The sequence below is a fragment of the Cimex lectularius genome, unplaced genomic scaffold, assembly GCF_000648675.2.
Source record: "Cimex lectularius strain Harlan isolate CLEC.00 unplaced genomic scaffold, Clec_2.1 scaffold85, whole genome shotgun sequence".
Taxonomy (NCBI): domain Eukaryota; kingdom Metazoa; phylum Arthropoda; class Insecta; order Hemiptera; family Cimicidae; genus Cimex; species Cimex lectularius.
Genome location: NW_019392718.1, coordinates 1,522,430 through 1,535,939, shown reverse-complemented (window position 1 = coordinate 1,535,939; position 13,510 = coordinate 1,522,430). Strand labels below are relative to the sequence as shown.

At 36.9% G+C, this 13,510-nt stretch overlaps 2 protein-coding genes across 2 annotated transcripts in view; one reads left to right on the top strand and one right to left on the bottom strand.

Annotated features, from left to right (window-relative positions):
* The window catches only part of LOC106668283 (homeobox protein araucan-like), a 146,310-nt gene extending 142,676 nt beyond the window's left edge, over positions 1–3,634 (bottom strand). The window contains exons 1-2 of the mRNA XM_024226591.1: positions 3,519–3,634; positions 3,308–3,412 (exon numbers count right to left, since the gene is read on the bottom strand). Coding sequence (XP_024082359.1) covers positions 3,308–3,337 — 30 coding nt within the window. The 5' untranslated portion in view covers positions 3,338–3,412; positions 3,519–3,634. The remainder of the gene's footprint in view (positions 1–3,307; positions 3,413–3,518) is intronic.
* Positions 3,635–3,690: 56 nt separating this feature from the next.
* The window catches only part of LOC112126787, a 36,450-nt gene continuing 26,630 nt past the window's right edge, over positions 3,691–13,510 (top strand). The window contains exons 1-4 of the mRNA XM_024226588.1: positions 3,691–3,873; positions 7,348–7,412; positions 8,345–8,878; positions 12,336–12,464. Of these exons, the coding sequence (XP_024082356.1) occupies positions 3,750–3,873; positions 7,348–7,412; positions 8,345–8,878; positions 12,336–12,464 (852 nt within the window). The 5' untranslated portion in view covers positions 3,691–3,749. The remainder of the gene's footprint in view (positions 3,874–7,347; positions 7,413–8,344; positions 8,879–12,335; positions 12,465–13,510) is intronic.

Here is a 13,510-nt window from a genome sequence, read left to right as displayed (position 1 = left end):
TTCATATCTACAAAAAAAATGTAAAATGATACATCCACATATGTGATTTGAGTATGTAGAACGGCGAAATAAAAATATTAAAAAACCGAAAATTTCAATTTTTTAATTTGTTAGGCGAATCCACGGCCCATTCACAAGAAGTGGCGGATACGTGTCGGATATTTTGGAGCGTAGAATCACTAAAAACAATTTTGTCCAAATCCGCGACCATCCAGGTCGTTCTCTTAAAGAATTTATCAGTACAAAAGGAAATAAAAAAAATAAACAAAGCTTATTTATTATTTACGGTTTATTGTGAGTACGATAACTCCTAATCATGTATGAAAAGATTGTATATCACTCTACAATAGGAAGGGTTCTCCAGCGCATCAGGGAAACAGAGCTTCATACTAGAAGGCCAGGACAGGGTCGACCTAGGTCTACGGACGAGTGAGACGGTACCTTCGTCCATCATCAGGCTCTACGAAACCGCAGCATTACGAGAAACGAGATAAGAAATTATAAGTCCGAAATGTTTCGATTTCCTCCAGAACTGTAAGAAGAAGATCACCATACGGCTCGAAACCTGCTTGTGGACCCTTGTTACCACAGCTCAAAAAATGGCCAGCCATCGGAAGACGAAGAACGAATTTTCTTTACAGATGAGGTGAGAATTGGCCTTAAATGAGATGGGATAATTTCATATGGAGAAGCTCAGGAGAAAGGTAGGCCCTTTTCTACTAATTTTACTTAAATTAACCGATATATTACATACACAATGATATGGTGTACAGATGGCTCAAAAACAAACGAAGGAACCGGATCGGACATTTTCTGTACAAGCCCAAAACATGAGCGGTCAAACTTATTAGGGAAGTACACTTCGGTCTTTCAAGCAGAAATGCATGCCATCAATGCTTGTGCCCTGGAAAATCTTAAAAGAGGATACACTGACAAAAAAATCCTCATAAGATCTGATAGCCAAGCAGCCATTAAAGCATTAGCATGTAAAAGAATCACATCAAAATTGTCAGTGAATGGATCCAAAATCTCCAAAACTGGTGAAAACAACAACCTGATGATATCTTGGATGCCAGGGCACAGAGGAATTTTGGGTAACGAGAAAGCAGACAGACTGGCCAGAGGAGGATCTGCAAGACCATACATAGGCCCCGAACCAATACTTGGGATAACATAACAAATATAGAATCCTCCATCGCAGAATGGATCCAATAAACAAAAGGAGACGTGGATAAACTCTAGCTATGCTAGACAGAGTAAACTTATGATGAAACAACCCTCACCAAGACTGGCAAAATCACTGCTGCAACTGGATAGGGCTAAACTCAGAGGAGTGATAGGACACTATATGGTCACTGGTATTTGAGAAAACATCTACACAACATGGGTATATACAACGATGATCCCATTTGCAGATTATATAAGCCTGCCCATATCATCTTCGAATACGAAGCAACGAATAGCAAGCAAGCTCAATGGAGATTCAACCTAACGTACGAAAAAACTTAGGGAATGAAATTGTAGCAGCGACAGTCAATGACCGATAATTCTAAGGCGAAGGATTGAGTCTATTGCACTGAACTAAGTAACTAGGAAGGTACAATAAACCAGAAGGTTGCGGTACCTGGGGAGTACAAAACTCGCTTCCTAGTACCCTTATCATCATCGTACCATACCCACCGATATGTTCTTAGTGGGTAAAACAAAATAGAAAATACAAACCAAAAAAAAAAAAAAAACAAATTTTTAATAACGGATTTTTCTTAAGAATCTCAAGAATTAAAATTTTATCTACTTAAGAGAAGCAAACGTGAATATTACTCATTTTGCAAGCAAACACCTTTTCTCGTCTTTTCTACATTTTAATACAGTTACATTCTCTTTAATCGTGGAAAGACATCATCTTGAACCAGAAGTTCGCAACATTGTTGCGAGAATGAGTCATTGAGGTCACTGACAAGCTGATATTGAAAAGGCAGTTGGCGTTTCTCAGAGCTTGGTCTCCCTGGCTTTAGTCCGATTCCGAGAGGCTGAAAGTGCCAATAGGACCATCATCTCAGCGCATTACGACCCTAATGGAGGACAGAAATGTTGTCATTGCTGCAAGGAACCCTTTCCATAGACCAGCCAGATCCTAAATGAAGTAAAAGATGTTTTGGCCTTTATCAACACAAACGATTCACAATTGTAATTGGGAAGTGGCCTCACATCGCCCCATTGAGACGACCTGCAGCAACAGCCCGCCACAGAAACTCAGGAGAATTTGCTGCAGCGAGCGCTTAGAATACAATACAAATTGGAATGCTGTTATGTTTACTGATAAGTCGCGTTTCTGTCTGTATAGTGATAGCAAGCGCCGAAAAGTCTACCGATCACAATGCCCCAGTTCGTGCTCCCTGCAGTGCAGTTTGGAGGAGGCGGGGTAATGGTCTGGACTGGGATTTACACCGGAGGACGAACTGGACTCCATATTGTTGTCCGTTACGTCCAAGAAATTATCGAGGAATACATCTCTCAAACCAGCGATCTAATTGGCAGGCATTTTCGATTTCTGGCCAATGCCAGATCTCATAGAGGCAAAGTTTTCATCGATGTTTAGAAAACCGGGGAATTTCCCAATCGCCCCTTTGTCCCAGACCTCAATCCCATTGGACACATACTGGTTTCGTTGCGGAAAAGTTGATCAGATCACCATCCGCAGCTAGTTGACCTGCAATAACTAAATGCAGCGTTGCAACATCAATGGAGAGAAATTCCTCATGTAATTAGTGACCACATTTAACAGCACAACAGGTACACAGAGGAATTACCTATCAGAGCACATTATACACGGTATTAATTGTTTTAAAAATTATTGTGTCCAATAAAGAAAACTATGGAATAAAAACCTTCACATAAAAACATAATAATTACTAATACATTTTAATGTGTGGTGGTTAGTGACGGTTAATCGATAATTATTCGGAAATCGTAAAATGCGGTCTGGTGTGATGTAGGTTTCAGAATCCTACATCCTACATGTATTTGTTAAATGTAAACAATGTTTGTAAATCCCAGGCCCTGAAGATGATCTCAATAAAGATCGAAACGTTGGCACGATAAAGAAAAATGTTTTTCTGAAACCTACATCACACCAGACCGCCTATCACGATTTTTAATACTTATAAATTTTAATGCAATTTATAATGAAAATGCTACGGAAAGTAAATACTCCAAAATTGGCAATACCCCTATTCATTTTTGAGGAGTTTATATCTACTAAATTATATCTACTAAATTATATCTACTAAATATTTATTGTACTTACGAGACTTAATCGAAGAACATGTACTGCCATTTGGTGCGGCCATCTCGATGTCCAGATTTGACCCCAATCGAACACATTTGGGACCGACTTAAGGTCCTAACATACCTAGAAAATTTGAAAATTTAGTGGATCAACTTTTTCGAACCAAAGGTCCTCAAGACAGATTTCGTTCAACTGATTCGATCAACTCTGTTGAGTGAACAATTCTTACCAAAGATTTTGTTCAATTTAAGTCGTCCGACTTTCGAACGAACAATTCTCACGAGAGATTTCTTTCGACTTTAGTTAAAAAGTTAAAATAGAGAGAAGGTGGGAAGGAGACTGTGAGAAGTGTTACAGTCCGGGCGCGTAACGGGCCGTCGGCCGCCATCGATACGGCCGCCCACTATCGATTGTTAAGCCGTGTCCGTCGCCGACTCGCCGTTGTCGAGACCGGTCGAAAATGGACTCGAACGTCCTCAGCCTCGATTCCATCCGGGATTTCATGGTTTTGAAGGGCGGACGAGTGACAAACCACGAGTTGGTTCAACATTTCAAAGAAGTACTGACAGACCCGGTAACAAGAGGTGAGAGTTCAAGTATAACTTTCAGACACTGGCCTAGGCCCAAACCCTACTGCAACCTCCCAATCTACAAATTTCCAACAATATTTATTCGTATTTTATTATTAAAATTATCCTTTGATTTAAATTTTTAATCAATTCTTCGACTAAAAGAAAAAACGTGGCATTTTCCTGTCGTAAAATCGTTCAGAGAGTCGAGTATGTACAGACGTAAACAGATCACGTACCTTGAAACATTTTTCCCCATATCTATTCATTAAAGCCGTATTATTATATTCCTCCTAGTAAACAATACATTAATCTATTTATTTAAAAGTTAAATATAATTTCTTGGAGTATAACGGCCACAAAACATATTCTGGGAACGTTAACACGTCCCCTTCTCTTTCTACAAATTCTCGTTTCAAGTTAAAACTTTTTTAATCCAAATTTTTACTAGATTGTTAAAACATTATTAAATTTCTCCGTAATAAATCAATCATCACTCAAATGTTTCAATTTTTCTTGTAAATTGTCCTGTTTGTGAGTAAAAAGAGACTGCAAAAGTGGAAGGTTACAATTTGTTTACATTGGACCACATTTGTTTACCTATTGAAAAATTTCCAATAAATCTTAATTTACACTCCATTTCTTTTATTTATAGTCTTACTCTGTTAATTAATATTTTTTAAACATTTAATAACAATAATATTTGGATATTAATGGATTTGTGTTAATTTTTTGATCAATTTTTAAACATAGATGTCACAGTTTATGCTCACTGACCTATCTACATAGAAATATTCTTCATTCTGTCATTCATTGTATAAATAGTACATTTATGTAATACATACAAAGGTAAACTATTTATACGTTTGTTAAACTAATTAACAACAATTTTTTTGACATGTGAATGTATACACTTATGTACATTACTTTCCCTAAATATACTTTTAGATTTTACTCCTGAGAACTCCTAACAAAAGACATTTCTACCAGCTTCAAATCTATATAATTAATTATTTTTATGAAGGAATTTGTTTAGTTTTAACATACATAAAAATAAATTTTAAAAATCTATTTTTTTAATTTTGATCTGGTTGGATATTGTAGATATATTAAAATCATTATATATGCGGCAGTTTGACTTTCATGTCGATAAGCTATGTCAGGTTTGTCGGTATGATTGTAGCGCGTTTCTGAATTCATTGTTAAGATGAATAAAAAATACTATATACATTATGCTAATGCTTGCTAATTTTTTTAAGCATTTGAATGTGTATTTTTATGTATTTATTATTAATTCAAATTTGATCTTTGTTTTTAAATGCGCAACAAGAATATTACACATGTATATGGCCATCGGTGGGCAAACGCTGAATGACAATATGTCCCAACTGGTTGAAATTAATATTGAACATATTGTAACATTAGATTTATCCTGTTTTTTGTTAATTGTTGACTAAAATCAAATTTATTGCAAAAGGTGATATATTTTTAATTTATATAATGATGACTAAGAGCTCACTTAATCTGTCATTATTTTTTCGTATCCCTAATCATAAGAGATAACAAGTAGCTCTTAAACTTGCAACTGGGCAAAATGGCATATCTTTATATTACTAAAGGGGAGTTTAAAAAACAAACCAGAAAATTTATAAACATTATTATTCACAGGCATATCACATAACAGTAAGTCATAAGTATAACAATTTTTATTAAACACCAATTTAATTTGCTGGATTAAGATTCTTGCCAAAAATACTAATTTGAACAGTCTCCCTTAATTATAGTAGGACCATAATACATAATTAGATCAATGGGGTGCAGGAACCTGAACTGGTTTCAAAGGCTAATGGTCACTAATTACTTATAAAGAAATATTCTTATTAAACTTGATATTTAAAAATATTTAAATCTCTTAAACTCACACACACACATTCTCTCTCTTTCGCCCTCCCCCTCCCTCTCCCACTCTTTCTCTTTCTAGCACTCCTCTCTCTCTCCCACTCTCTCTCTCTCTCTCCCACTCACTCACTCACTCACTCACTCACTCACTCNTCTCTCTTTCACTCACTCACTCAATCGGTCTTCATTCACTCACTCACTCACTCACTCACTCACTCTCTCTCTCTCTCTCTCTCTCTCTCTCTTTCTCTCACTCTCTCACTCTCACTCTCACTCTCTCCTGTTTTATTTCCCTTAAGGGAATCTGTTCCCAGGACATATAAAATTTCTCTCTCACTCACTCACTCATTCTCTTAAAAAAAAGGAGTGGAAGTACACTGTCTTTCAAAACAATCGCAACCTCCACCTTCATAACAATAAACAAGTCATTCGAGGTGAAAGGGAAAGCTTTTGCCTAGTACCTGACCACAATGTTCACCCCACATGCCCAGATCTTAGACCGTACTCATATTTTCCATTATCCCTCTCTCCTAACGCATTTTCTCCTTGGTGGAGGGCAAAGTGTAAATTATTAGATTTTGCATTTTGAAGCGTTCACGGTCAATTTTAATTATTATAAGTATTTAACTAGGTCAAGTTTATTCTAGACATGTATAGTGATTAGTGACCGTTAATCGATATTTATTTAGAAATCGTGAGATGCGGTCTGGTGTGATGTAGGTTTCAGAAAAACATTTTCTTTGTCGTGCCAACGTTTCGATCTTTATTGAGATCATCTTCAGGGGCACTCTCGACACGACACGCAAGGATGGCACAATTACACAGAAGACAAACACTTTGAGCCCTGAAGATGATCTCAATAAAGATCGAAACGTTGGTACGATAAAGAAAATGTTTCTCTGAAACCTACATCACACCAGACCGCATCTCACGATTTCTAAATAAATATTTATTCTAGACTTATTATAACACCACTATCTGTAGCAGATTTAGCTAAATCGTCCGCTAATCTTCCCATCTGCGTACTGAAGGTTGGCCGCTCATGTAAATGTTGTAAAGCAAGAACGTAGAGCGCAATGTCGTTGGCATATAGGGTTAATTGGCATAACCAGGCTTGGATGAAGCTTTGGAAGATAATGTGGGCCCCAAAACTGAGCCTTGAGGATTGACTCAGGTTGAAGAGGGGTTGAGAGAGTGAGAGACCTGTTTAGCGCAATACGAAAGGACCTTATTTGAAGAAATGAGAGTACAGTATTGACCACTATATGTTGTGAAATTATGCTCAATCGTACGGAAAAAAATCCCATTTTAAGTGTTACTGTTGTTAAAAGCCTTTTCAAGATCTAGGAAGACTAGATCTGTGTTGTATATGATAAGAAAGACGATTGGTCGTTAATTTTTTATTGTTAATATTATTTTTTGTTTATTTCTATCATGATTATTTCTTCTTTTTTCCATTCTTTATGGTAATTGTTAACATCCATGGAACAACCATACTTGTTAACAACGAGTGGTTTTTCGTTTAGCTTGTAAGATCAATGTGTCAATTTTGAACATAAGCATTTAATTAATTGGTTAATTTTTTTTCAGATGAGGCGCGTATTAGGTTCAAGGAATACATCAACACCCTCGCCACACTCACAAGAGATTCGGAAGTGAGTAAAACTTTATTTCAAATAATAATCTAATACGATTGACTGATAAGGTTATCATTTTAAGTGTGCGATAACCGATAAGGACACACTCGGTGTTCTATTTGGTTTATTGTTTGTTGTGGCTTTGTTTGGATTGGAAATATAAATTTTGTAGTTGTGGTTTTAGGATAAATTGGAACTTGATTGGTGAGTCAGTAGATACTTTTCTTAATTATACGTTCACCACTAATCACAATTATTCAAGTTACTGTTGGATAATGGTTGTGTATTGTATTTTTTTATATCACAAGTTTGTTGAAATATACTACAGTAAAAGCTAAGCTGTACAGCAGAAACAAAGTAATTAATGGAATTAGCATTCAATACCCTAAGGCCTAACTTATTCCGATTCCTGTTAAATGTGCTTCATCCGCATCTTTTCTTATTTTTTTGTTGTTTTGTTTTATCGTATGTTAACTGGACCAGGCATTAACATATTGTTGCCGAGCAATTACTTGTCCTGTCTCGAGAGTACACTGACAAGCATATTGGAAATTGAAGGATCTTGACCATGATAAATGAACCATGACTTTGATGAATTACTTTATTCCTATTAAGACATTTTATGGCGTGTATTCTAATTAGTAGCTGTGCAGGGATCCGTTGTGTATTTGATCGCGTTATTAATGGTATGTGTAAGTGATGAAACCCGTTTTTGTACAACTGAACACTGATTATAATCGTAACGTACATACCTAACCTTCATGAACCACACGCACCGAAATTATTGCATTAATTTAAAAAAAATTCATTTTTTTGTTGAAATAACAGTAGAACAGTCACTTAAGTAGTATATACCAGCAGATAGGAAACAGCAATAAAATAATAGAAAATGTTAAGTTGAAAAAATATATAATTAATTATAATTACAAACTTGAATTGAATTGTGCCAGGGAGGAAAGCAGCTTGTGCTCAAAAAACGATTCCGTATGTCACATCCGGAGCTGCAGTCCGGCTCGACATCGCCTGCGATTCCGTCGTCTCTTCCCATCTCGCCTCTTCAAGCACCGAGTTTAAACTTGCAGTATCAGCCCGTGTACCACACATCACATGACTCTATAGACAGCCTGGTCTCTCCGCTGCGGCACACGTACCGTCGTCTTTCCCAGGACTCGCTCGGGTCATATTCCCTGAAGTCCCCGGTCACTCCTACCTTGACGACACCTACTTATAAAGGACCTATCGCCGCTCCGATCGGCCTGAAGAGGAACATATCACAAGACTCTGTGTTCGGATCTTCGATTTTCGAAGCGTCGACTTCCTCGATGAAAGAAGCAGACCCTCCTCCGGTTCCTCCGCGGAGGAAGAGCAGCGACAAAATGCGATTGGACTACCCACCAGAAGAGCAAAAACCGGTTGAATCGGCTGTTGTGCCAAGCAGCGCGCCGCCTCCTCAGGAGACCCTTCCGACTGATATTGAGAACAAGGTAACAATTAACAATATATATCTTCCTATCTAATATTTCTATCTTTACCTTAAAAATCTTAAAAAAGGTAAATTGGTTCACTACAAATTTCCGAAAGTGGTACCCAGTTTGAGAATGATTCGACTGGTTATTGAGGAAGTTAACTTCTAGGAAAAAACTTGACTTTCAAATAATGATCGTTTTCTACTTCCTATGCGGATTCTCGATGTTCCATTATTACCGGTAATTTGATTACTGATTTATACGCGTATGTACAATGTGCACACGCATCTAAATACATACACGCGTGTTCACAGTTGAGCCTATCACTTCTCCCAGTTTACCGAAAATTCTAACTTTAGTCCCATTATATTTAGTGGTCCGCATGACCAAATTACTTCTTTCATTTAATTAAGCTTTTTATGTAAGGTCTTGGTTGAAATGAAAAAATTAGGGCCACGAGCGGGATTCGAACCCAACCGAAGGTCGTAACCTAACTTTTACATTTCAACCAAGACTTTACATAAAAAGATTAATTATTTGAAATTTACCATGAATGGCAGGCACCAAGTGTCAACCAACCCATATGATGGCAGTCCGGGTTCAGACCTCCAGAGGCACCATAGGCTACCAACAGCTAGGTCATTTCAGCCCTCAATGCAATCAATTCCTAACATCAAACCCATTCACTCTTTCTCAGTTTTAAATATATCATTTCTTATTTACATACCATTCACCCAATTAGGGGGTAGAGAACTCGATGTTTCTCCATCTCATTTTACACCTATTATATTACTTACCTAATTGGGGGTCGATGAGGTACTGAATATCAGCTATCGTCTTCTCACGCGACACATTCACGTCAGTAAATACATTCACTCTCACTGCAAGGTACTCAAAACTATCATTATTATGTACAATATCATAAAACAATCCTGTTTTCTAAAAAAATCGAACAGGGGATCCAGATACTCGATGCCGTGCTCGAGCACGATTCTTAAGCCTGGTGGCATTCTTATATGCTTTCTTTAGGAATTGTACACTTCAACTGGGGGGGGGGGGGGGCACATCTAGCTACCTTTCTTTACAAACCGGACACATACGTGGGTTTCGGCCCAAAACTAAGTGACCATGTGTCAATCAATAGGTACTATACGTATGTACACATGTACAAATTTGAGCCTCTCATTTCTCGCAACCACCGGTTGAAAGAAAATTCCATCGTTAGTAATTTACAATGAATTACCGGCGGTCTCGACGATCAGACACCACGTGTGTTGGCTCGGGTCAGACCTCGGCCTTACAATTCGTGTTTCCTCAAAAATCGAATCAGTGGACCCACATTCTTTGCTCCAGTGCTTAAGCACGATTTTCATGTAGGTTTGCTTTCCAACTCGCTCTCTATATGGAGCCGAAGAATTGCCCCCTTCAAGTGGGTTGGACATATCGAGCAACCTTTCTCTACATAACGGACACATACGTGGGTTTCGGCCCAAAAGTAAATGTCCGTGCGAGAATCAATTGGTATTTGGATTTTGGATTTACATAAGGTAAACACGTGCATTCATATTATACATGTACAGAGTTGATCCTATCATTTTGTCTTAAAAAAAAAAAATCGAACTCAACCATGATTCTCAGGTAGGATTGCTTCCCTACTCGCTCTCTATATGGAGCCGAAGAATTACCCCCTTCAAGTAGGTTAGACATATCGAGAGACCTTTCTCTACATAACAGACACATACGTGGGTTTCGGCCCAAAAGTAAATGTCCGTGCGACAATCAGTTGGTATTTGGATTTTGAATTTACATAAGCTAAACACTTGCATTCATATTACACATGTACAGAGTTGATCCTATCATTTTGTCTTAAATTAAAAAAAAAATCGAACTCAACCATGATTCTCAGGTAGGATTGCTTCCCTACTCGCTTTCTTTATGGAGCCGAAGAATTGCTCCCTTCAACTAGGTTGGACATATGGAGCAATCTTTCTTTAAATAACGGACACATAAGTGGGTTTCGGCCCAAAAGTAAATGTCCGTGAGACAATCAATTGGTATTTGGATTTTGGATTTACATAAGCTGAAATCTACACGTAAATGTACATACATATTACACATCTCTACAGCGTTTCTTAAAAAAAAATATAAAAAAATTAATTAAATCGAGCTCAACCATGATTCTCATATAGGATTGCATCCCTATCGCTCTCTATATGGAGCCAAAAAATTGCAACCTTCAACTAGGTTGACACATCGGGCAACCTTTTTTTCTACATACCGGACACGTACGTGAGCTTCGGCCTAAAACTTAGTGTCCATGTGTCAACCCATTGGTTTTAATTCTTCATTATGTTACATTTTTTAACATTGATGTTGAGGTTTGAAATTTTGGTACCTTTCAACATTGATTTAGAACTATATGAATCGTGAATCAAATAGGTGAGTCTGATGCCCTTACGACTCATCCACTGCGGTCAAAAATGTAAATTTAGTTTCTTGCCGATTTTTTTTCTGCGTTGTAAGCGTACGTTTGAAAAGGATTTTTATTTGAGGCCATTCGGTTGTTATCGTTACGCCGGATCGTCATTCTTCCGGCACTGTAATATAACAAAAACCAGACAGTACGTAGTGAATCGCTTAACAAAGCTAAACACAAATATTTCCATGTTTTGATTGACCTGTTTTGTTTTACCTACAATGTTTAATCACGTACAGACCCGGGTACGTGATAAGCCATGTTTTCAATTTGATTGACTAATTGTAAACTTTCCGTTCAAACGCAAACGATGGATTTGAAATGTGGTAAGTCACAGTTGAGTTTTTACATTTGATTCGCTTGCTGACCTAGTGCTTGAGCTGCTTTTTGTAGTTGTAGTATTTGCATTATATACCTCGTGTAACGGCCAGTGTTGTTTTAAAGTGGGTATTCATAATAACGGCTCTTGCGATATTATCTGGTAATTATCAACAACAAAATTTTCGTCAATAGATTATACTAAAGCCCACCTAGAGGTGATGTTAAATTGGAAATTGGTTTTCATTTTAATTAAATAATAATGCGGGTGGAAACGAGCCGTTCGACGTTTGATACTCCCAGGGGTTGAAAAGTTAGGACCGCCGCTTAATCGGCTGAGTTGTCACTGTGCCCCCAAATAATCCTCAATAAAGTTTCAATTCACTTCGAAAACGATAAAACGGATAACTCCTCGTTCACCCCCAAAAAATATATATAGAGAAAAAAGTGCAACTGGAAGGGTGGACTGTACAAATTTGGTCCTAGGTATTAAAGGCATTCCGTGTTTTAAAATGAAAGCTTTTATGTGTTATACCGCCACCGTTAAATTAAAACTTTATACCTGGCGATCGAAAACGTTTTTGGATTGGCCCTGGCGGGCTTTTGACAACTTCACTCTAAACCCCTTTTTCCGTCTAAAGACACAAAAAAAAAGTTTGACCGGTAATCTGTGATTTTCAGGAAAATGTAGCGGACGAAAACAAGATAAGCGTGAAGGAGCGGATGCAGAAGTTTGATAGAATGGCCTCGGAAAGCGCACTCAACAAAACTTCTCTACAGAACAACAATAGCAAGAAGAGACACGAAAGGGTAGGTGTCAGACAAAATAACTTTATTTATATCAATGTGAAAAGTTTCTCTACAAAAAGATCCTGTGTCATTGGAGATTACTTCCAATGTTGTGATCTGTATTATTGTAAGTGCGCCTTCTTTTGCTCAATTTCTGTGAAGAAAGTAAACTTGTCTTTTCTGGGGGTGACAACCTCGACCTTATTTGATGGAAAAATCGACCTACTTTCGGAACAATTCTCTTTGAAACCCTTTTTTGACCAAAGTAATGAAAATTTGTGTTCTTGTTGTTTGTAGACAATTTCCTACATTTACATTTCGAAAATATGCTTTTAAAAAATAATATTTTAAATTTTAATTTATTTTTCATTTATCAGTTTTGTTTTGACAATTTCTAATTGGATTCTATAATTCATGTTTACAAAATAAGCTCATCTATCGAAGGATTTTATAAAAAACAACTAAATATTTATTACAATTAATTAATTAGATACTTTTAAAGAGTACCTTTGGGCAACAAACGTACTTTCCTTTGGTTCATCCTTGTTGTGAATGCACTAGGTTTGATCTCAATTTTGTTTTACTTCTTGTGGGGTTTGGTTTAATTATTTTTAATTCAACGATCAAGGAATGTTTTTTTTTAAAATTCCGCTGTGGAAGCAGAAAATCTGAAGTAAGCCATTTTACCCATAATAGTTATGTACATTTCCATCCGTTAAGTTATTTAAAAAACCTACAACAATCAAGAAAACTTGAAAAATTGGAAATATTTCCTTACAGAAAAGGGAGAAAATCCTCTGGTAGAAAAACGGCGGAACCGTTATGTGTTACGGAAACGAAGGAAGCATTATTATTAGCAATTATTTATTTATTATTTAGCAATAACTGATAGTGATTCTATAATATATGTGATATAATTATTTATTTCAAGGGAATGTTATAAATCAGTGATTAAGGGCCTGATCTGGGAATTTCTTCAAAAGCATATTTCATAAAATTATTTTGAATACATTCTGTGGTAGGATTTTTATTTGGTCATACCATATTGTCCACAAAGCGAAGTCTAT